This window comes from Carassius carassius, chromosome 22 (assembly GCF_963082965.1).
Source record: "Carassius carassius chromosome 22, fCarCar2.1, whole genome shotgun sequence".
NCBI lineage: Eukaryota > Metazoa > Chordata > Actinopteri > Cypriniformes > Cyprinidae > Carassius > Carassius carassius.
This window is the reverse complement of record NC_081776.1, coordinates 7,162,436-7,187,757: the sequence shown is the minus strand read 5'-3', so window position 1 is coordinate 7,187,757 and position 25,322 is coordinate 7,162,436. Positions and strand designations below refer to the sequence as shown.

At 38.9% G+C, this 25,322-nt stretch overlaps 1 protein-coding gene across 1 annotated transcript in view; it reads left to right on the top strand.

The window, feature by feature from the left end:
* The first annotated feature begins 692 nt into the window (after window positions 1-692).
* LOC132098560 (antigen WC1.1-like) overlaps window positions 693-25,322 on the top strand; it is a 285,661-nt gene continuing 261,031 nt past the window's right edge. Inside the window, exons 1-14 of the mRNA XM_059504633.1 lie at window positions 693-743; window positions 846-989; window positions 1,243-1,462; window positions 1,525-1,842; window positions 2,085-2,384; window positions 2,504-2,581; window positions 2,671-2,985; window positions 3,118-3,316; window positions 3,428-3,498; window positions 4,046-4,105; window positions 4,263-4,319; window positions 4,442-4,510; window positions 8,584-8,646; window positions 14,062-14,121. Coding sequence (XP_059360616.1) covers window positions 693-743; window positions 846-989; window positions 1,243-1,462; window positions 1,525-1,842; window positions 2,085-2,384; window positions 2,504-2,581; window positions 2,671-2,985; window positions 3,118-3,316; window positions 3,428-3,498; window positions 4,046-4,105; window positions 4,263-4,319; window positions 4,442-4,510; window positions 8,584-8,646; window positions 14,062-14,121 — 2,005 coding nt within the window. The remainder of the gene's footprint in view (window positions 744-845; window positions 990-1,242; window positions 1,463-1,524; window positions 1,843-2,084; window positions 2,385-2,503; window positions 2,582-2,670; window positions 2,986-3,117; window positions 3,317-3,427; window positions 3,499-4,045; window positions 4,106-4,262; window positions 4,320-4,441; window positions 4,511-8,583; window positions 8,647-14,061; window positions 14,122-25,322) is intronic.

Genomic DNA, 25,322 nt, shown 5'->3' with positions numbered 1-25,322 from the left:
ATAAACTTATTTTATGAAAAATATGAAAGTAAAAATTGATTTCAAAACATTAAACATTATTATTAATTATTGATTTAATAAAGCATTGATAATTAGCATGTTTTATGGTCTGAACAACTCAATTGGATCAATAATTTATTTTTTGTATGATAATTATAGTGACAGATGGTCTTCTGTGTATAATTAGAAACCTTAACCTACAGAAGGTCAAGACTTGTGGACGGGTCTCACCTGTGCTCTGGGAGAGTGGAGATTCTTCTTGTAGGTGGATGGGGTTCAGTGTGTGATGCTGCCTTTGACCATCAGGATGCAGAGGTTGTGTGTAGAGAGCTGGACTGTGGGGCTCCTGTACAGGTGCTGGGAGCAGATGCTTTTGGCAAAAGAGACGCTCAGATGTGGACACAAGAGATTCAGTGCAGAGGAAATTAATCACACATTCGACGCTGTCCATCATCAAACTCACATAATATGACCTGCACATACGACAATGATGCCGGACTGATATGTTCTGGTAAAATGTTTTTAAAAAAATCTAATTGTTAAATATACTAAAATTAAATGACCATATTAAGCAGTGCTAAGACCTGGAAAATTAGTCAGATTATCTCTGTTCTCTTACATAGAATCTCTTTTATTAGTTTTCAGTAAGCTCTGTGTTCTTTGTCCAGGTTACACTGATCTCAGGCTGGTAAATGGTTCAGACTCTTGTTCTGGTCGAGTTGAACATCAGTACTTCAAATTGGGTAAATGGGGCACAGTGTGTGATGCATGCTGGGATATGAGAGCTGCCAGTGTTCTCTGTAGACAGCTGAATTGTGGGATTGCTGTGTCTGTTGTGGGATCAGACTGGTTTGGAGAAGGAAGTATTGAAATCTGGGCTGATGTGTTTGATTGTAACGGGAATGAAACAAAACTCTCAGAATGTTCCATCTCTTCATGGAGTCGAGCTGAATGTTCTCATAAACGAGATGTTGGAGTCATCTGCTCTAGTGAGTCTATATTACTCTGAAATTTACTAATATTATGATTCTGAGATAATTCTGAGATTCTGAGAGTTAACCTTGCACAATATACAATACTTGTTCCCTATACATGTACTTTTCAGACTTTAGATTAATGCTTGTGAGATTTAGGTTTTGAAATTAATTATGTAAAATGTAATAATTATATAAAGCATGTTTATTATCCAAATGTTCCTCTGTGGTCTTTAACACATTTACAGTATTTTTTTTTAAATGTCAGATCTTTCACTCAGATTCCTCTCTGGCTCTTCATGACGGTCTGGTGCGGTTGTCTGGAGAGAGACAGTGTGAGGGGGAGGTGGAAGTTTTCATCCATCAGGTCTGGAGGAGAGTTCTGCTGGACTCCTGGAGTCTCACTGAATCCTCTGTGGTCTGCAGACAGCTGGGCTGTGGCTCTGTGCTGAACTTCTCCAGCTCCTCTTCATCGAGTCCTGAACACAGTCATGAGTGATTCTTCAGTTGTTTGTGATCAATAATGTGTTTTTCTTTCTCTGAATATCAGGTCGCAGGTCCATCAGGCTGGTGGGTTCTGGGGAAGACTGTGCAGGGAGGCTGGAGGTTTTTCACAGCGGCTCATGGGGGACAGTGTGTGATGACTCCTGGGATATTAAAGATGCTCATGTGGTGTGCAGACAGCTGCAGTGTGGAGTGGCCCTCAGTAACCAGCAGGTACCAGCCTGGTTTGGTCCTGGTTCTGGACACATATGGCTGGATGAGGTGGAGTGTGAGGGTAATGAGACGTCCCTGTGGAGCTGCTCTTCTCCAGGCTGGGGAAAACATGACTGTCAACACAAGAAGGATGTAGGAGTCGTGTGCTCAGGTAAACAGTACATTAGAAGAAATGCTCTCCATAAATGTTATTTTTTCCCCAAAAAAAGGCTAATGCATATTGCAAATGCTGATAACATATTATGTCAGTGACAAAGTATTGCAGTAACTAATATTTTAGATGCTGGCAGCACGAATCAGCCTTTAATTAACCCGTTATTTTGGTGATTATTAAAATTGAGTACTACTGTACCTGAATTGAAGTTGTTTTAATGCACACCCCTTTCCATCTAGAGTTTAAAGAGATCAGGTTAACTGAGGGCTGTGAAGGGAATCTGGAGGTTTTCTACAATGGATCCTGGGGTAATGTGTGCTACAACCAGATGGACAGAGACACAGCGAGTCTGATCTGTCAAGAGCTGAACTGTGGAAGATCTGGCAGTGAACCCAGTTATTCAGAGGGACAGAAGTCTCGTAACTGGCTTGATAAACTTAAGTGTCGTCCACATGATTCATATCTGTGGCAGTGTCCATCTTCGGCCTGGGGACAGATTGACTGTGGTGAAGATGAAGTGGCCACAATCACCTGCTCAGGTAAGATATATACCTGATTTAAGATGGATTGAAATTGTTAAGCCTTGTTTGTTTAAATATCATTATTATTTTTTGTTCTATTCAATGGTAAATTAAATTTGAACACGTTATAATCTCAGAGGATCAGATTCTTGAGTTGCCTCAGAGTTTTCTTACATGTTCTACCTCACCATCTCCATACAAGAGACAGTGTTCAAGTAAGTTTATTATGATTTTATTATTATTATCATCACTTTTTTTGTAAAAGGTGTGCTGAAGCTGCTCGATGCTGATGTGTGTGTTTTAGATCATGTTCCTCTCAGACTGAGTGGAGGGGACGGCCGGTGCTCTGGGAGGCTGGAGGTGTATCATAACGCCGTGTGGGGCTCAGTCTGTGATGATCACTGGGACATCAGCGATGCTCAGGTGGTCTGCAGGCAGCTGGGTTGTGGAGCAGCTCTGAGAGCTAATAGGAATTCGGTCTTTGGTGCTGGTGACGGTGTTGTGTGGATGAACAAAGTCGAGTGCAGAGGGAATGAGATTCACCTGTGGGACTGTCCTCTCTCCCTGAATAACCACACTGACTGCTTCCGCAAGAAGCTTGTTACACTCGCCTGTGCAGGTCACAGCAAATGTTAATTTGTTAATTTTTAGATCATTTTATGTTAATAATTTTTTTAATATAATTTTAGTACTAATAATAGTTGAGTATTGATTCTGTCATTAGCATGATTTAATGTGTTTGTTTTGACAGACTTGTCAGATGTGTCAGTGTCCACTACTCCTGCCACAACATCATCAGCTTCTCCTCCAGTGCGCTCAACATCAGTCTCTCCTTCACAAACTCCTCCACCAGCATCTCTCCCGGTGCTTGTGATTGTTCTGGGAGTTGTGCTCTTACTGCTCTTAGTGCCACTGCTTATACTGATTCAGCAGAACAGTGATGAGGAGAGGTAGGAGAGATCCAGAGACTGTCATATTGTGTCTTATTCAGTGTGTGATCAGTCATGTGTTGTAAACTGACAGCAGGTTTGTCTGTCTACACTCACAGCTCTCTCTAAGAGGAGACACAGGACGATGTCTGAGGCCGTTTATGAGGAGATTCAGCACAGACACAATCACTTCACTCAGAGGGGTGAGACATGAGCCATCAATCTCATTTAATATCATTAATAAGAGTCTGTCAGACAGTTGATGTTCATCTATTATTAGTCCTGTTAAACCTCCTGCTTCAAACCACAGAATTCCTGACAGAAAACCACAGAGCTGCAGGTGCATGTTTGTGTGTGTGTGTGTGTGATAGACAGAGAGAGAGAGAGAGAGAGAGAGAGAGAGAGAGGGAGTGTTTGTGTGTCAGTCAGCGTCTCTTCCTGTGTGTATTTTTAGAGGGTCATAAGCAGGTATATGTTTGTACATGTACAGTAGATGCAGGTGTGTGTGTGTGTGTTTTCCTCTTCCTTTGTATATTTCTGGAAGGCAGTAAGAAATGGGTTCATATGTTTGCTAATAGGCCTAAACAACATGGGATTTATTTCTTGAATGCTTTAAATAATAAAGTTATTGTGTTAAGTAATGAAGTAATTTGTTATGTTGTCACTAACACAATATTTTATAATCGAAAGGAAACTGATTCAGTCTGTTTGTAATGATGAACATGTTTCTGTTCTGCTTTTCTTTAACAGGGAGTCTCATCTCTGAAGAACTGCATTCTGGGTATGAAGATGCTGATGAGCTTCTCTCAGGTTAGAGAGCTGAAGCACATAATCATTCCGCATTTCACTAAAAAGCTTTATAATGAGTAAATGTAACTAGTAATTCCATATTATATTTGATTAATGACTCAATACTATTCAAATACTGCTGTTTACTTGTATATTAACAGTCTGCTTTCATTTTTAGCAAAGGAGTTCAATACTGCATATTATGATGATGTCACCAATGGCAGTGGCCTAAAAGGTCAGTGACCTTTTAAATTGATCACCTGATTCATTACCAGATGACGTATAATACATTTTCTTATGATCTGCAGCAAGAACATTTTTGACTTTTGTATCCAAACATATTGTGTGTTGATGCAGAAGAGATGGTGAAGGAAATCACTCCGGGATACTATGATGATGTCATCACTGATGGACTGAAACCAGATCGTGAGACAGGTGTCACTCTCTTATTCTACAGCAGCATATAATATACTTTTAAAGGTCCCGTTTTTCATGCTTTTTTGAAGCTTTGATTGTGTTTACAGTGTGCAATATAACATGTGTTCATGTTTCGCGTGTAAAAAAACACAGTATTTGTCACACAATTCACATATCTGTATACCACTGTTTTCACTGTCATAAAAACGGGCTGACAACTTCCTTGTTCTACTAAGTCTCTCCCTCAGAAATACGTTACAAGTTCTGATTCTGCCAGGAATTCCTGTGTTGTGATTCGACACCAACTTAGCACACGTTACCCTCCTGGAAACGTGATTGGGCTAGTTTTGAGAAGCAAGTGGGCAGGATTTGTTTTGAAAACCTGGCAATCCCGATCTGAACGCACGTGCTGGAGATGTACTTATAATCACAGGAGCGTTTTTACTGACGAGATGCATTCGATTTTTTTGCACAGCTGTAGCTGCACTGGGTTGTACATTATAATTAACTCAAATGATATATAGGGAATTTTAATAATTAATCAGGAATATGATTAATATATATCTCATATGACAGTTACATTAAAATTATTGAAGATGAAAAATAAGTCAATTGTATACATCAATAACTCATTACAAGGTACTGTAATTTACTCATTAATATGTCAATATTCCATTCTTCATATCAATTATAGTGATATCTCTTACTGTAAATTACCGCAAATCAAACAGTGGTTTGTCCAGCAAACGGCCGTAAGATTAACTTATCAACTTTCAATAAAGTTATCTCTTCTTATAATTCAAGGAAAAATATTCTCTGGCCATGAAAACATTATCCTATCACTATGAAATTTCGGTTACTAAAAAGTAAATAGCTAAAGATCAGACATTTCATTGACTCGTGAGGTGAGCGACAGAGGCAATCATGAATATATATTGGTTTTTAATAATTGAACTGATAATACATCAAACTACAAATCACACAGAGTAAATACGCGTACGACAATACAGACCGTAAACTTTGTACAAGACATAACGGAATCCAAATGAGGGAGAGAGAGAGAGAATGAGTGAGAGAGGATGAGAGAGAGAGAGGTGAGAGAATTAGGCGTGATCACAGAATCATGCGCTCAGTTATGCAAACTCACAGACAGTAACCCTTGAAAGACAACAATGAATCAAATCACCTTGAAAAGGTAATAGACAAACTTTAAGCAGCATTTAAATCTCCATAGAGAATGATACTTGCATGTGGTCTCTTTGTGACTCGCCAGACCAGCGTGCGTGTGAGCGTGGTCCTTTGTAGCTAGGCGTGTTCTTTCGTGTCTTCCGGGGCTACTGCGGAATCGCGCGATATTACATTTACATTTAATCATTTAGCAGACGCTTTTATCCAAAGCGACTTACAAATGAGAACAATAGAAGCAGTCAGGTCAACAAGAGAACAACAACAGTATACAAGTGCCATGACAAGTCTCAGTTAGTCTAGTATAGAACGCATAGGTAGGTGTTTTTTTTTTTTTTTTTTAATTAAAAGACAAGAAAAGGAAAAGTGCTAGTGTTAGTTGGTTAAGTGCAGGCGAAAAAGATGAGTCTTTAGCTGTTTCTTGAAAATGAGTAAAGACTCAAGTACGAATTGAGATTGGGAGGTCATTCCACCAGCTGGGGACAGTCCAGGAAAAGGTCCTTGAGAGTGATTTTGAACTTCTTTGGGATGGTACCACAAGGCGTCGATCACTTGCAGAGCGCAAACTTCTGGAGGGCACATAAGATTTAACCAATGAGTTTAGGTAAGTTGGTGCCGTGCCAGTGGTTGTCTTGTAGGCTAGCATCAGTACCTTGAATTTGATGCGAGCAGCTACTGGTAGCCAGTGTAACCTGATGAGGAGCGGAGTAACGTGAGCTTTCTGTGGCTCATTGAAGACAATATTTGAAAGGTCCAACAAACGTAATGATTCGTCTTCCTCGTGTAGAGAGGAACTTAGTAAGTAAAAGAAATGAAAACAACGGAGATGAAAGCTACGGAGGTGAAAGCTCCCGACGGAGCAATGAAAACGACTGTTCTCTCAGCTGCCGTGCTGAGATCAACGGCGATAGAAGAGCGGACCAAGAGTGCAAGGAAGAGCAAGAAAAACAAGCAGAAGAGAGGGAGGAACTTCCTGGGTCAGTTCTACTTATGGAGTGACTGGTTCATGCCTATGTTTGCGTGAACAACCAATGAACATCCGCGATCTGAAGCGGGAAAAACGTTCCTTTGTCTCCTGGGAACCACCCACTCTAATAAGTTATGGCTGATCAGATTTCAGCAGTGATATTCTAGCAAGTTCGTAATTCCAGATTGATAAATTTTTCATTAATTTGCTTTATATAAGTGAGTCCGTCAAAGCATGACGATTAAACAGATATCAAAAATAACATATGTAACTGATAGAAACACGACGTTACATTCATATGCAGAATTACACACATTTAAAGTTTGATTAACACACAATAAAACTGCAGATACTCCAATTTATATGGGGAAACATCTACTGCACAAAAAGGCAATACTCAATACATTTAGAATACACTGAGAAGATAAAAGGGTACTATTGTCTTTTCTAAGAGTTAGCTTTCCTGTTCTGTCAGTTAGGTCATAAAGTTTTACGACCTGGGCAGGGGGGTAGGGTTACAACTCATGATTCTATTTGAGAACATTAAATTAGGAGAAGCATTTCCAATTTACAAGACAGCAATTTATAATCCCCGCATAACCGGATTAACCATTCTATGCAACCCACAAACCTATTCAAAATACATATTATTAAGGACTTACATAAAGAGCATAAAGAAAAGTTAGTGTGTGTGTTTAGGAATGTGGGTGTTTCATTTCTCCTTTGAGGCTCGCGCGGGTATCCCTAGACAGTCTCAATAGGTGTAATAACTGTCACCCACGCCAGGATGTTGCCGACATCGCGGCGCCCCAAATGGTGAATTATGTTGGAAGATGTTGTAAAACGAAGGTCCTTGTTTACTCACGTTCTGGTCTTTGAGTGCAGAATGTGTTAGAGAGTCAGGATTCATTAATATGGAACAGATGGCTGAAATACCATCAGCTCATTAGTGTTACACAGCCCTAACATCTAGTTAACAAAGCTAAACAGCGTTGCCCTTTGTGTAATAAGTTACAGAAACTGTTAAACGCACCAACTTAAATAATAAAATAAATTTACCATTTGTGGTCCATAAACAACCCCTCTCCAGACAAAGAGGGAACTGCTCCATCTTTCAAGAATAATCTTTGTGTGAATCTGGCATTTAACTGATTGAGATTGAGGAAGCTGTCCTCAGCAAAATGTGCTGCACACAGTTTTACATGTGGATTATAATTTTCGGGAACCGAGTTAAACATAAATTGTAACCATTGATCTCTACGTACAGCGTCCCTGGGAAGGCCAAACAAAGATGATTGGACTCCAAGATAAAATAACAGCATTTAGATGATATGGCGACAAACACAAACGCAACTCTTCCTCTTCTCCGTCGGAGCGCAACTAGACCACGCCCCCTATTTTGTGTATTCATGTGGGCGGAGGTTAGTCAAAAAACTGTTTTAGTGATGTCATTACTGCAGGAACTAGAGGGATGTAGTCCAAACGGGTCATTCGTTGTAACCAAATTCTGTTAAATAAAATATCTTGCTTGGCATTGAACTTTGAGCTTTAGAATTTTACAGATATTATTTATACTCTAACAACAACATTACACACTAACTAAAGTTTAAAACATGGGATCACGAAGAACGGGACCTTTAAATCAAAATATTACAGTATATTTAAGATAGATATTTCAAATTTGTTTCTGAATGTAATGAATGTGTGTGTCTGTGATGAATTTGTGAATTTTTAGAAGACACACCTGAGAACTATGATGATGTCATGACAGGCGGACACAACCCTGAAATCAAAAAAGATTTTTTACTTTATCAGTTTTTTTTTTTATTAATATCACTCTACAATCAAGTTCTTTACAGATAATATTTTAAATTACTGCCTCAATGGATTTTTGGTTTACACTTAAATTGACTCATATTTGCATTTGTAGTGAACACACCAGAGAATTATGATGATGTCATCATTAACAGATCGAGCTCTCAAGGTTTAACAGGTGAGATGCACAGAACTACATTTTTCACGTATTTACATAAGTATTGTGATGTGCTGGAAAAAGCTGGTACAGTAGTCGCTGTAAGGATATAATGACTTCCATTTATCTGCGCTTATACTTTGGGCATGATTTTTTTCGCCAAAAGACGGTCAAAAGCACTGCAAGCCTGTGGACATGATTTGCAAACGAAAACAACAGTTTAAAGAACTGCAAAACGGATTGACTGCATAGAACCAATCTATATGTGTAAAAAAACAAAATGTTGCAAATGTCTAAATTACCTGTTGTGCATGTGAAGCAAAAAGTTCCCGAAATAATCCGATATGTAAAGCTCCGTCTTTCTTTTCTCTGCGCTTACAATTTTGGTACGAGCAAGTGTGAGGGGGAGGGCGGGGTCCACCTTCTGCTAGTAGCCAATCAAATGAGCCTTTTGCTGACTCTTCATTTACTCTTATCTCATTGGTTCACATTATATGCCAATCCCAAGACGTTCAAAATAGTTCTTCATTCAGGAATGGTACTTTTAACGTAGACATACAGTAAAAAAAAAAAAAAAAAAAATTAAAAAATAATAATAATAATAACAACTTAATTAAAACATGACATTTTATAAGTTGCGTACCATTAGGCTGTGTGTTCTTACTGAATTTGGAGCTGTCTAGTTTCCTTTATAATTTATAAACAATATAATCAATCCTAAATGTAAAGAGAAGCCAATGTAAATATTATTTTGAGGACATGAACATTTGGCATTCAGAAAATCAACAGATATCAACTTTTGAAATTACAGTTAAAAAAACGAAGGAAAATATGAGAAATATCACTCTCACTGCTTTTGTATTATGTGTATTTACTTCATTCTGAGTGTTAGAATATATTTATAGTATATATATATATATATATATATATAGTATATATAGTATATAAATATATATATATATATATATATATATATATATATATATATATATATATATATATATATATATATATATATAGTATATATAGTATATAAATATAGCAGCAGACAAAAAGTCAAATGAATGTGCTGTGAAATGATCTCTACATGAAAGAAATTAGTTTTTTAGCTGAAATGTAGCTGTGAAAAACAAATGACATTTTTGTCTGGAATAAAGTGAGGAGCTTCCTCATGTGGCGACACAAGGACAATACTTGTATGCTCCTCTTTATAATAAGAGCTTTGCTGCCATCTGCTGGACACATATACAAATGTCTTTGATATGATGGCAAATTAATATCTTTAGTATTTACCCATATACTGTCTTCCTGCTCCCTCAGGACCCTTAAAGCATTAATTAAAATAAATAAAACAACAACAATAATATAATAATAATATATATATATATAACAGTTTTTTTTAGTTGTACAAATACTCTCTCATATGTAATTTATTCAACAGCTGAAAGTGTCTGATTATAGTGGAGATACTGAGCTATACTTAGTAGCATTGCTGGTCATGTGATCTCAACTTGGCTGCCACCAGGCACATTTAACCAGCTTATTTTTCAACACAGAATTCGTTTTCTGTGAATGTGTGAGACTTCTGGTTCATTAGCTGCTAGATAAATAATGAGAAAAATAACAATGTGCAGTAAACTGTAAAATTTTATGCACTACAAACCAGTGTGTTCATAATTAAGATTATACATTAAATACATTAATAAAAGGTAAGACACACCAGTTTGCAATATCAAGCAGCAAAACTATACTATACTTTTGTATAGCTAAAAATAGCCAGAAGTGGATGAGACTGAAGCCAGACATAACATTTAAAAAAGGACACACTCTTATAGGAAAAATAAAAGGTGGATACACTGGAGAACAAAAGGGACCAATGAGTTCCCTTTCGAAAGCTACAGTCGATGCTGCGCTGCTCAGCGTATTGGGAAACGTCTTAATCGTGACCAGCTGTGAATTATGTGTATAACACGTTGATAGAATTGACCCGGAGGTAATATAGCCTCAGTTGATGACGTCATCGGAGCGTCCCCGCAACATGGGGCTATAAATAGATAAGCCACAGGTGCATCAACAGGTCTTTTGTCTTCAGATCATTCAGTGCATGTGTGCGTCAGGAAAATTCTTTCATCTGCTACAGATCTTTGTTAGGATCAAACAACAACACGGTAAGTGTTCCTCCGTCGTAGGGATCTGCATGACGAGCGACTGACGGGTCCGTCCCTTTCGCTTGTTGCATCACCTGATCCACGCATCCCTTGTCTAGGCGCAGCGTAGCAATCTCCAGCGAGCGTTTCTCTCAGTTACTGCCCGGAAACGTAGCGGTGCTAAGAGTCTCGCTACCTCTACGGAGGTCTCTAGAGCAGCTAGTACGGTCATCCCCTGCCGGTCCGCTGCTCCAGGACGCCGAGCTAGTGGCTCTAGGCGCATGAGGAAGCGTTCGCTGAGCTTCGTCGAGCCACAGATTTGTCTCCCCATGCGACCAAGCAAACGGCCCATGCCATCGGCCGTTCTATGTCAGATTGGGTCAGCACGGAGAGGCATCTGTGGCTTAATTTGATGGGCATTGAAAAAGCATTCATCAGTTCCTTCCTCGCCGCACTCAAGGGGAGGGGCCATCGGCACCACATACGCTGTGCCCGTCTCTCCTCAGTGCCTTCAGGAGATCGTTCTGCCAACCCTGCCTGTGTTTCAGGGCGCAGCAATCTCCGACGAGCGCTTCTCTCAGTTACCGCCCAGAATCGTAGCAGTGCTAAGAGGCTCGCTACCTCTACGGAGGTGTCTAGAGCAGCTAGTACAGTCATCCCCTGCCGGTACGCCACTTCAGGGCACCGAGCTAGTGGCTTCTAGGCGCACGAGGAAGTGTTCGCCCCTTCCCGTTACCCTCACAAAACCCCTCCATCCCCGCCATCTCTCCAACCAGATGCTTCAGCATCTGTGGTGATTCCTTTGGGGTTGTTGCACATGAGACCGTTTCAGTTGTGGCTAAAGCCAAAGGATTTCATCCAAGAGCCAATCCTCAAAAGCAAATAAAAGTGAATCTCTGTGGCTCAGACCCCGGTTCCTTGCCTTGGGTCCCACTCTAGGGGCACTGTGTCGTCGCAGACTGCTAACGACGGATGCCTCCCTGATGGGCTGGGGAGCGGCCTTTGTTGGCCATCCAGCTCAAGGGGAATGGGAGGGTCATCAGCTCGATTGGCACATCAATTGCCACGAGCTGATGGCCGTATTTCTGGCTCTGAAATATTTTCTCCATCAATTGAGGGGCTGTCATGTCCTAGTATGGGTAGACAACACAGCGGCAGTCTCTTATATAAATCACCAGAGAGGTCTGCGCTCAAGCAATCTGAACAGAATAGCGAGGCAGATTTTTCTTTGGGTCCAGGACAAGTTCCTGTCAATCAGAGCTGTTTACTTTCTATGTGGGGTCAGATTTACTGTCCAGACAGACACTACCGACAGGGGAATGGAGACTCCACCCGTAAGTAGTTTAACAGATTTAGAAAAATTTTACAAAGCAGAGGTGGACCTCTTCGCCTCCCAACAGACAGTGCAATGTCCCCTCTCTACTTTTCTCTGGCTCACCCAGCCCCCCTGGTTCTGGATGTGATGGCGCACACATGGCCCAAAATGCGCCTGTATGAGTTTCCTCCAGTTTCTCTGCTCCCGGGAGTTCTAGCCAGAGTTCGTCAACAAGGGTCTTGCCTCTTGCTGATAGCACCACGTTGGCCGAACTGAGTGTGGTTCTCGGAGATAATATCTCTCCTCGACGGCTCGCCATGGGCAATTCTTATGTCTCAGGCAGAGGGCACGATATTCCATCCCAGGCCCGACCTGTGGAATCTTCATGCTTGGCCCCTGATGGGTACCAATTGAGAAACACAGGGCTTTCGCGGGAAGTTATTGATTCCATTCTAAGTACTAGGGCTTCCTCCACTAGATGTGTTGTACACAATGTAGATCGAGTCAACTGCCAGATTGCTTCAGTTCTGGACTTCATGCAAGAGAAGTTATCAACAGGCACATGCCCTGCCACTCTTAAGGTTTATGTGGCTGCTCTTTCGGCTTGCCATGCCTTGGTTGATGGGGTGCCACTCAGGAGACACCCTCTGCTCTCTCGCTTCCTTCGTGGGACCAGGCGACTGAGGCCTACAGCAAAAACCCAAGATGCCTTCTTGGGACTTAGCTATAGTTCTCGAGGGTCTGGTTGAAACCCCCATTTGAGCCTTTAGAATCAGCGTCTGATAAACTTCTGACTCTAAAAATGTTTTTCTCATGGCAATAACGTCTTTAAAGAAAATTGGGGATATGCAGGATATCTCGCCATCATGTTTAAACTTTGCTCCAGGAATGGTGAAAGTGATTTTGCATCCTCATCCTGATTACCTGCCTAAGGTTCTGTTTTCGGCTGTACATCCGGTCATTCTAGAGGCCTTCTGCCCTCTGCCATTCACAACGCCAGAGAAGGAGAAATCTTGGACCTTGTCCAGTCCATGCTCCTCAGACTTACATCCACCGCACTAGCCAGTGGCGTAAGTCAGAGCAACTGTTAACCTATTAAGGTGGGGGTAACAGAGGAGCAGCTGCCACCAAGCAGAACATGTCTCATTAGGTCAGGGATGCTATTGCTCTTGCTTATGAGGCGCGCAGTCAAGCTTCGCCTAAAGGTCTTAGAGCTCACTCCACCAGGGGGGGTCGCCTCCTCTAGTGCTTTAACAAGGGGTGCCCCCTTATAACAGGTTTGTGATGTGGCAGGTTGGTCCTCTCTGCACACATTCATAAGATTTTATAGTTTGGATGTTCATGCTACTCCGGGCTCTCATGTCCTTGAGTCAACATCAAAAGCTAATGTCTGAGGCCTTCTTGTGGTTTTGTAGCACACCTACACAACCTTAGGGGTCCAGGCATTTTCAAGCATGGCGGCATGGGTATTCTCGTTCCCAATGCGCTGAGCAGCGCAGCATCGACTGTAGCTTTCGAAAGGGAACGTTCCTGGTTACTTAACTGTAACCTTGTTTCCTGAGAAAGCGGAACGAGATGCTGCGCTGCGTTAACGTGCTGAAGATGTCCCAGGACTGCTCTTCAGACAAAATATAGATTTTAGCTTGTGATGTTGCAGTGCACACTTCTTTGAGGCTTCTGATTGGCCAACAATGCTTTATTGTCAGGGTTATATCACCACCTAATGGTTCAGCAACTTTTTCTAATCTCTTGACAGCACTTCATAGTGTGTTTTTTTATTTTATTTTATTTTATTTTATTTATTTTTTTAAATGGAGGAAAAACTACTGTTTATAAAAATATCAGTGTATGTGTGGACTAGGCCTCAGACGTGTGTTCTGTGTAATAAAGTCAATCAAGGGAAAAAGGATCCTTCAAATGAGATAAAGTGTTTTATAAACTGATATGACATGTTTTTCTGTCATTCTTGATCAGAGAGAGTTCAGGAGGAGTATGATGATGTGATGAGTGTCAGTGATGTGAGAAACCCATTGGGTAAGTTATTATAACCCTTTTGTTTTCATTATATTAACATAATTATTTTAATTTAGTCAATATTTTCTAGTTTAGATTTAAAATATTCATCCAATAACAACATTTGACCTGATTTAATATTTAATAACAGATTATGATGATGTGGAGGAGGAGTCAAACAAAGAAGTGGGGCATTCGGCTCAGTGATCATCCACTGCCTCGGTTCAACAAATCTGAACAAAGTTTGAGTGATATTGTTATTGATATTTATGTTAAAAACTCAGATTTTTATACCCTTGAGAGTTTTGTATTTTTTTTTTTGGCCTTGTCAATATCAATAAAAATAACTTTTTATACTTATAATGTGTATTATAATAGGACATTACACAAACTCTGAAATCAAACTTAAGCTCTTGCCTTATAAAACACAACCACAGTGATAGTTGAAGACATCTTAAACATATGACCAAATGACCGTGAGTGATTTAACAGTCTTTAGCATCGCTGCAGCAAGCACTAGAGATTTGTAAGTGGATAAATGCTGAATAAATAAATAGTCTAACTTATAAAATAATAATTTTAAAAAAGTTATTAATATTATTAACATTATTAATATGTGCTAAAGTGTGTTTTTAACCAGTAAATGAATATGCAAATTGTTTGTGTGCTGGGCATTTGACTTTTATATGCATCATTTATTAGGCTGTATAAGTGTTGAGTTATGTGTAATTCAACAACCTGTAAGACGTTTAAAATACATCTTCAATATAATCCATATGAATCACTTTAAAATTACTTGCACAACATATTATGACTTAATGCTTAACAGAACATTATAACTCAGTGCAGATCATGTTTTATTAATCAATATAAAACAAGTACAGTTGCCTGTTGTGTGACGTCACAATAATTTCAACTACACAAATGCTGCAGTCATACATGAAAACATGGTGATGTCCTGCTAATTTATGATTCTTTTAATATTCGTTTGGTCGGAGATTGTTCTTTCCTGCAGTACTGAGTCATTCAAAGCTGCACACAACATTACAGCTTCTCACTGCTGACAGAGATAGTGTGGAGCTGCAGGTTCGTTTTTATACATCTATTAATATCTAGTTACAGTTTTGCTGAGTGAACTCCAATGATTCAGTTCAATTATTCATTTAACATTTCGTTAGTCATAAAGTTTACAATTGCAGTCCTTTACTGTCACCAAAGGAATAGATCGGTATTGCAGAATTAAACACATACAAGTGCAGCTGCAAACTTTTTCTGTATGATGAACTGTTTATGTATTTTATCTTTTTAAATGCCCTACTAATAAACTACATGCATTAATATATGTAAACTAATGTGGTCTTGACAAGCATTGCTAAAATATACTTTTGAATAGTAATACTTTTGAATCTTTAAAAATGTAGTCTACATTTTAATTAATAGGATAACTAACATGAACTCAAAGAGAGAAGCATGAAGCAATTTGTTATCTAAACTATAGTATTTCTATTAGGGGCGTAGCCATCTTTTCAGAAGTGAGGGGGACAGAAATTATATATATATATATATAAACCATTACAATATAATATAAAACATTACAATATAAAATTTCTGTAATCTATAGCCTACCAGTCAACAGTTTTAGAACAGTAAGATTTTTTATGTTTTTAAAGAAGTCTCTTCTGCTCACCAAGCCTGCATTTATTTGATCCAGAATACAGCAAAAGCAGTAATAATGTGAAATATTTTTACTATTTAAAATAACTGTTTTCTATTTGAATATATTTTAAAATGTAATTTATTCCTGTGATCCAAGCTGTATTTTCAGCATCATTACTCCAGTCTTCAGTGTCTCATCCTTCAGAAATCATTCTAATATGCTGATTTGCTGATTATCATTATTTAAAAGATATGAGTACATTTTTTCAGTATTCTTTGATGAATAGAAGGATCCAAAGATCAGCATTTATTTGAAATAAAAAGCTTTTGCAACATTATACACTATATCATTCAAAAGCTTAGAGGTTTTTTTTTTTTTGAGCAGAAAATCTGAATATCAGAATTATTTCTGAAGGATCGTGTGAATGGAGTAATGATGCTAAAAATTCAGCTTTGAAATCTCAATAAATTACATTTTGAAATATATTCAAATAGAAATCAGTTATTGTTTTGCTTTACTTTGGATCAAATAAATGCAGGCTTGGTGAACAGAAGAGACGTCTTTAAAAAAACTTTAACAAGCTTACTGTTCAAAAACTTTTGATTGGTAGTGTATAGGCAACTTAAAATTTTCTCTAACTTCAGGCTTATAATTGGCTTAGAAATCTATAACTGCTGGACAATAGCAAATAATAATGATCTGTTTATATACTACAAACACTTTTTTATCACATAATAAGGCAGAATAGTTTCTTGTAATAATAATGTGTTCTGTTTCCAAAAGTGTCTGTTTTTCTGTGAAAACAACGGCTGGACGCTTTTGTCCATATTAGGAGTTTCCGAGTATGAACCTCTACCCGAACCTCTATGCGAACACACTAGACCGAAAAAGTGCAGGGGACGAATTTCCGTGATGATAAAACTGCACGTCCCCAGCGTAATCTACGCCCCTGATTTCTATATCTGCAATTGCTGGGCTTTGATTCTGTTAATAAACTGGAAAGTTTCCTGTCCCAATCAGTTTCCTTTATGATCATTTTAGTGAGTGACCTTGTAAAGACAGTTTTAAATTAGTTAGAAGAGTCCTAAGTGACTGTGAAGAGTTGTGAGTAGAGATGCTCAAACATCACCTGAAAGTCGGTGCATGAAATAAATGATCCATCCGCCAACCCACACCTGTTTTTCTGTGATTTTGATATCCTCCCCTAACCTGAGAGAGGCACTGCGTGGAGGGCAGAAACATCGTCTGAGCCTTAAGGGGGTAATGGTAACAGAAACATAAGAACATGCTCATAGGCCTATCACTTTTCTTTCTTGCGTGCGATAAGTTTACAACATTGAATTATACAAACTTGTGTAACCCACTGATTCAAATCCGTCCAGATTTCAGCGAGATAAGAGGATTTGTGTGCGTGCTGATCATTCACTTTACATTAAGCCTGCCTGTGACAAGATGGCCGAACGGTGATGCCGGAAGTGACTGCGCCATAAGACATCTAGCGTTTATATATGATATCTATGGTTCCAACTATGTGTGGAATAATTGCTAAAAACAAACTCCTCTTTTTTTGAGTGAACCCTGTATTTCTAACTGGCGTGTTCCTAATGATCTGTTTATATCTGATTCGGAGCCCTAAATTTTTGGTTTAACCCGCCCCTGCTTTTTAGATTATAATTTAAAAACGAATGAAAATATGAGAAATATCACTATTACTGCTACAGTGTATTTACTTCATTCTGAGTGTAAGAATGTATTATAGCAGCAGACAAAAAGTCAAATGAATGTGCTGTGAAATGAGATATACATTTAATAAATTAGATAACATTTTTAGTCTGGAATAAAGTGAGGAGCTCCCTCTTGTGTCGACACAAAGACAAGACTCTTGTCTGCTGCTCTTTAAAATAAGAGCTTTGCTGCCATCTGCTGGACACACTTACAAATGTCTTTGATATGATGGCAAATAGTTATATAATTTTTTTGTGGGTTGCAGCTGTGACTGAAGTGTTACAAACATCACAGCTTAACAAAATATGTCAGTGTTTAACAACATGTTGCATTTGTGTGTTTTTGAGTTCTTACCTGGCCAGATGTATCACATTAGCTCCAGTATAAGCACTGCACTCATAGAAAATTCAAGTTTGCTTCCTATCAAATATAGCAAATACTGTTAATCTGTGCTTACTGTGTTGAATAAGGTGATGTTGGGTAAAAACAGAGCATTTTGGGTATTATTAATATTTTACTATGATATACTGTGTGACTGATATCATAAGAGACGCTCACACCTCCGCTATCATATCAGCCTCCTTTGTCTGCACTTCTCTCTCATTCTTCTTGTCTGATTTGTTGCCGAGGATCATGACAGGTATCGGGTCGCCTACAGCCCCCTGTGTGCTGAATGATCAGCCAGGGGCGGACTGATCTGAAACTGTCCACCATTGTGATGTCATAGATGACTACCACGTCAGCTGGCTTACAGAAAAAAACTGCTACTGTGTTTACCCTAAAGGACAAATAAGCATTCGTTTTTTTCTATACAAAAAGTATTCACATACTAGTGCCAATTTGAACTCTTATTTTGACGTGGGATAGAGATTCGAGATAACGGCCTCTGTCTCTGATGTTGTCTTTGCTGTACGTGTGGGTGGAGCAAGAGAACAGTTAGGGGCCGTTCACATATCGCATCTTTTGCGCGCTCAAGTTCATTTCAAATGTAGGCGCGCGGTATGGCACTCGAAATGTTTCATTTCAGTGTTGCCATATCTCGCAAGACAAATAAGCAACCAGGCCTGTGAAAACAAGCCCAAAACAAGCGACTTTTTCTAAGGAGCCCCCTTAGCTCCGGGAAGCTCCCCAAAACTGATGGTCCTGCTCTGCCTCTGATTGGCTAGTACTCATTGCCATCTGGGTCAGAGCCAATTAGAAGCAGGATGTGGGTGGGAAAAATCTCCAAGAGGGTCTGGCTGCAGACTTGCACTTGCACTCTCTAGGCGTTTCTCAATGTCAAGGATACTTCCTTGGCAGGACTGGTCCTTCCAAATCACTTCCTTCAGAGGCTAGTCGAGACTCCTCTTTAGCATTCGGAGAACACGTAAATGGAACAGGCTAGCAAGTGCATGTAATTGCGTCATTACAACAGTGAAAAGGTCCGTTTGAATAACGCTGTGAATGGTATCGTTAAATTACTTTGGACAACTTAACTAGTTATTTATAAAAGAAATGCCGATGACACAACCAAGCTAACAATTGTTAAATGACAGGTCCGGTTCAGTTAACCATTTGTATTTGTATTTGTATTTGTATAATTTACAATATCAATATGGTAGTAATTTGTACTGGCATTTAAACGTTAAACTTGACTTATATTTACTACAGTTATAACAAATGTTTGGTAACGTAAATAAAAACCGTTAACGCTCCGACTCCGCTAGCGTTCGACATTTTTTAATTTTTGAACAAGATAGCAAAGCTGCGCACATAGGATTGTGGTTGATTTGAGAGCGCGAAGGATACACATATGCATCCTTTCCTGTTCATGGGATATTTTTCGAACGAAGGACTCAGTCCTTGGTTGAAATTTCGAGGATCCTCGACATTGGGACAGTCCTTCGACTGATGTCGAGGACGTAGCATCCTCGAAATTCTGGCTTCCGAGGATCCTTCCTTGGGGGGCCAAGATGGCGTCCTTCTAATCAGACATGCTTTATCTCTGTCCTTAGTAGACGCGGAGTTTGCAGCTGGAAATTACGTCCCAGCTTCTATTTAACTTTATTTAATACGAAGATACCTCTTACGTCTCAATGGTATTGAAGGAATAAACGTTTTGGATGGGCAAAAGGAGAAGTAGGAAACACTCCTCTCATATCAACGCTGTTGCAAACGAGATGGAACTTCCTTGTGAGTCTGTTATGGAGACCTGTTGCCTGGCTGATTTCCCTAGTCTGCCTGAAACACCCCCAAAAAAAATTTCTCCGGCCAAAAAAAGGAATCGAGTTGGTGCGAAACCTGATTCTGAGAACACTTCGGAAGTGCTTGAAGCTATTCATGCATTTGGCTTGAAACTTGATCAAATGCACTTAAAGGTTTCGGCGATTGAGAAAACCATGGAGCTCACTTCGACCAAGGTGGACAGTTTAGCAACCTCTGTGCAAAAAATCATTGTCGAAACTAACTCTCACGTTGAACGGTTATCCCTGATGGAGAAAGAAATGCAAACTTTAAAAGACGAAAACGCGACTTTGAAGTCTCATATAGCAGAGGCTCAACATTACACTCAACGATGGTCACTCAAATTGCATGGTTTGAAGGAGGCTGATGGTGAAAATGTCAGACGGATAACTATCGATTCTCTTGCGAAGGTTGCTCCAGATGTTCAAGACCATTTTGATCGGGTGGTGGACGTAGTTCATCGTGTTGGTCGCAAATCAACACCACCAAATAAGCAACCCATTGTCGTTCTCTTCTTGATGCGCTGTTACCGGGACGAGATTTGGAGGGCAGCCAAAAACTCCAGATTTTTACTGGACAACGCGCTACGCATCTCTGAGTTGCTATCGCCTGAAGACAAAGCGGCAAGAGAAAAACTGTGGCTGAGGGTGAAGAAGGCTAGAGAGGAGATAAAAGGGCTATATTTCGTGGTCCACATGCATACATTGAGCGGAAAAGGATTGACACTAATGACTGATGGAATTCTAATTGAAAAATCATTAAAGGCATCTTCAAATTTTCTTACATGCCGGGCAAATGTTTTATTTTTTTTTTCTAAATAATAGTTTTCTGTCTGCTGCATCTCCGGGGTTTCTAATTTAAAATAGTAAATTTCAGCTTCAAGACATTAGGTCTTAAAGCTTGGTAATTTGTGAATTAAATAGTTTTTTTTTTCCTTTATTTTTTCTTTTTCTTGTTGTTGTTCTAGTTCTTTTCGGACTTTAAGTTTAATTCTCTGAGCATAGCATCACTGAATGTAAGGGGCGTTCGAGAAATTACGTAGCGAAAGGCTTTATTTCTTTTTTTAAAACGGACTGATGCTGACTTTTTTTTGTCAAGAAACACATTATACAGACTTGGATGAAAATTTTTGGAAATCTCAATGGGGAAAATCTATTTTTTTCAGTCACGGCACTTCGCATTCAGCGGGAGTTTTGGTTTTGATGAACAGATTTAAAGGAGACGTTCTGAACTCTGTGACGTGTGAAAATGGAAGATGGGTTATTTTGACTGTGAAATTAGACAATACTATATTTATACTTTGTAATATTTATGGTCACAATTCCAATACGTTGAATAAGTCCTTATTTGCAAAGGTTTCTGATATTATTCAATGCAAACTTGATGCATTCCAAGCTTCATATGTTATATTTTCAGGCGACTTTAATGAATGCGTGGATAATCTGTGTGATAGATATCCTCCTCGTTCTTCTCAATGTGATGCACAATCAAATTTAGCTTCTCTATGTGCCAATTTATCTCTTACTGATGCTTGGCGATTCTACAACCCTGGAATATCCGAATATACATGGTCTAACAGACAAATCTTTGCAATCTAGAATTGATATGTTTTTTATTTCTACATCTGCTTTACAATATGTCAAGGAAATTGTTAAAAAAGTATGCCCCTTTAACTGAACATAAGCTTATTTCTTTAACGCTTATAGGCACAAAAGAGAATTCTAGTCTTAGAGGGTACTGGAAATTTAATAATAATCTTCTTAAGGATGAATACTGTACTTTAATAATAGTGTTTAAAAAATTGCAAATGACATTTTGGGAGGTGTAAAGGAAGGATTTAAATGTAAATGGGAATTTTTTTAATATAACGTCAGAAAGATTGCAGTTAAATGTAGTAAAGAATTTAAAAAAAATTAATAGACAAAATGAGTTAGAATTAATTAATAAATTAGGGATACTGGAACAGAAGCACAATCTTACTAAGGAGGAAGAAGCTGAATTGGTCGCAATTCAATCCCAGCTAGACTTGATCTATTTAGACCTGGCTAAAGGTGCTTTTATTCGTTCTAGGGCGAAATGGCTTGAAAAGGGCGAAAAATTACAAGTTATTTTTTCACACTTGAGAAAAGAAATGTTAAAAGAAATGCTTTAACTGCTTTAAATATTAACGGGAATCATTGTATGGCTCAGAAAACAATTTCTGACTTTGTTTACTCATTTTATAAAGAACTATATGATTCTAAATTTGATTTATATAATTGTGAAGAATTCATTCAAATAGTCCATCAACATACTCCTATTATTGATAAAGATTAGATTTTTGTGAATCCAATATAACTTCTTCTGAGATCAAAGATGCCCTGTTAAGAATGAAAAAAGGGAAAACACCAGGTATAGATGGGTTGACAGTAGAATTTTACTTACATTTTTTGGGAACTGATCGAAATACCTCTTTATAATATGTATAATGAATGTATTAATAGTGGCGAAAAGACTACTACTATGAAACAAGGTATAATTTCATCAATTGCTAAACTGGATAAAGATCCAAATTTGATAGAAAATTGGAGACCAATCTCTCTTCTAAAAATTGATTATAAATTAATTACTTTAGTATGTGCTAACAGATTATGAGAAGGTTTAAATAAAATTATTAGTGAATGCCAGTCAGGTTTTTTAAAAGGACGACACATAACTAACAATATTACACTTGTGCTTGACCTTTTGGATTATGCTGAGAATGTTGATGAAGGAGCCGATATTTTCTTTTTAGACTTTTAGACTTTAGACTTTTTTAGAATTTTTATTTAAAACTATAACACTTTTTGGATTCGGAAATACATTTTTGAATGTAGTTAAAATGTTTTACAATGATATTAATAGTTCTGTAATACTTAACACTTTGTTATGGAAATTTTTAGTTTTGTTAATTTGGGATTGATTGCATTAATCTCATTTAAGTATCTTTTTTTTAACATACAATGAATAAGGTAGTATATATAGTCCATAAGGACATTCAGTTATTTTATGTAACTTGTGCACATAACTGCTTTAGGTTGAAAAACAACATTTGAGGGGAAACTGTGTAGCAGAGACGGACAGTTTTTGAGAGTAACCAGGCATCTACGATAAGATGTGCATGAGATGTGCATGTGTTATGAGGTGATGTGCACTGAGCAACATAATTGGCTCAAAGGTCCTAGTCTGTCCTTCAATGTATCTTTTTACATTCTATAAAAATTGGGTTGTAAGTCTGTGTGTTATCTCTTTGCACACAGACTCAGAAGCTGTGTGTAAACCAGATCATTCTCTGCAGAGAATTAAAGCAATACAAAGACAAAACTCTGTTTGGTTTTTCATTCTCAGTCTCTACAAATTGTTATTGAATTAGAATTTCCACAACAAACTTGGCGACGAGGATGGGATTCCACAGCTGATCGCCCGGGACCTGAGGACGTTAGTTGGCTGATAACCCTAAACCCACAAAGGGTTTAGCCCTAAACCCCAAAAAGGTTTCAGGGAAGGGGGGACTGACGTCTGAGGGCTTGTGGACCTTCACTGCTGGTTTCTTAACAGATTAGAAAACGAGTGCTATAAACGGTGAGACTGATTTTGAAATTCCATTCATATTGAAAAAATTACAAAATTGGGTTTCTAATTTGGTAAACTGCGGTTTGATATTCCTAGACCTTATGTTGCAAGTCCAAGCCACCCCACAGGTCGCAGGTACGTAAACGTTTTTTCACGGGTACGTGGAGCTATAGCATGGCTTCACAGATACACGTGCAACAAGTTTTCGCAGGTACGCATACGTTTTGCCTGTACGTGAAACAGTTTTTCGCAGGTACGTGAAACAGGATAGTTTCACGGGTACGTGAGACTGATTTTTCTCGGGTACGGGAAACGGGCCTGCAAGTAAGCAGGACGGGGGTGATAAGACTTCGTGCGAGTAAGTGCGAAGCTACACGGTGGTGACAACCAAATGTGAGGTAAAGAGGACGCGTTCCAGGTAAAGCCGAGGATTGCAGGGTGGGGTCTGGAAATGTCAAATCTAAGATCGATCTTGATGATTTGGACAGTCCAATTTACAATGATGTAACGGATATGCAGGTCATCGATTCATGGGTTCTGAACTAATGAATCACGGTTCGTTGAATCTAAAACAATGCAAACCCCAAAGTTTGTAGATTTTGAATCCAAGCATATAAACCCAACTCTTTGTAAGCTAAATGCCTGGCACCAGCCTGGTTGGATTTAAATTATTTACGACACAGGATGAGACATTCTAAAGTCACGTGAGCAGCCTCAAAAGAAAAAAGGACGAAACCCCCGTTTTTTCTTTCCCCCCACGGTCCGACAACACATTCCAGCTTCAAAGGAGAAATTAACTCTCCTTTCAACTTACACACACACACCCACAAATGTTTTATCTTACACTCATCATGTAAATCCTTAATAATGTGTATTTTGAATAGGTTTGTGTATTGCATAAAAATGGTTAATCCTGTGATGTGAGGATTATAAGTATGACTTGTAAATAGGACAGGTTTCTCCTCATTTTAACTTTCTCAAATAGAATCATGAGCTGTAACCCAACTCCTTCAGAGTCATAAACTTTACGACTCTGAATCTGGGAGAAACAGGGAAGCCAGCTCTCGCTGGGATTTCTATAAGGAAAGGGAAAAGCACCCTTTTAAGTGTATAAAATATATTGCTTTTTGTGCTTAGATGTCTCCCCATATCAAATTGGAGTATCTGCAATTGTATCATGTGTTAATCAAATTTTAAATGTGTGTAATTCTGCATTTAAAAATGTAACTTCATGTTTTGATAATTTATATATGTCACTCTTGATGTCTGTGTAATCGTCATGCTTTGACGAACTCATTTATCTAAAGCAAATTAATGAAAAATGTATTAATCTGGAATTATGAACGTGCTAGGATATCACTGTTGAAATCTGATAAACCCTAATTTATTAGGGTGGGTGTTTCCACAGAAACAAAGGAACCTTTTCCCGCTTCAGATCGCGGACGTTCATTGGTTGTTCACGCGAACAGAGGCGTGAACCATTTCAAGCCATAAGAGCTGACCCCGGAAGGTCCAGCTTCTCTCTCTTCGCTCTCTTCTCTTCTTCGCTGGTCCGCGCTCTCTTCTGGTCCTCGCTCTTCCCGTACGCGCTGCTTCTATCGCCAAGCTATCGCCGTCCCCCTCAGCACATGGGCTGAGAGGACAGCCATTCTCATGACTCCTTCGGAAGCTTTCGTTTTCGTTGGTTTGTTTATTTTCTTTACTAAGTTTATTCACCTATTCGCCTCTCCACACGAGGAAGACGAACTCTGAAACATTGCTTTCTTTGAACTTTCAAATATCGCGCGATTCCGCAGCAGCCCGGACACAGAGAGGACAAGCCCAGACTGACGCACGCTACGCGCCCACGTGCTTTCGCATACACAAAGAGAACCCCATGCAAGTATTCATTCTCTATGGAGATCTTAAATGCTGCTGAAGTTGTCTATAATCTGAGTTCTATGTTGTCTCTCAAGGGTTAATGTCTGTTGGTTTCTCTCATTTATCATGCCTTTTCTCTCATTCTCTTTCTCTCCCTCTCCCTCAT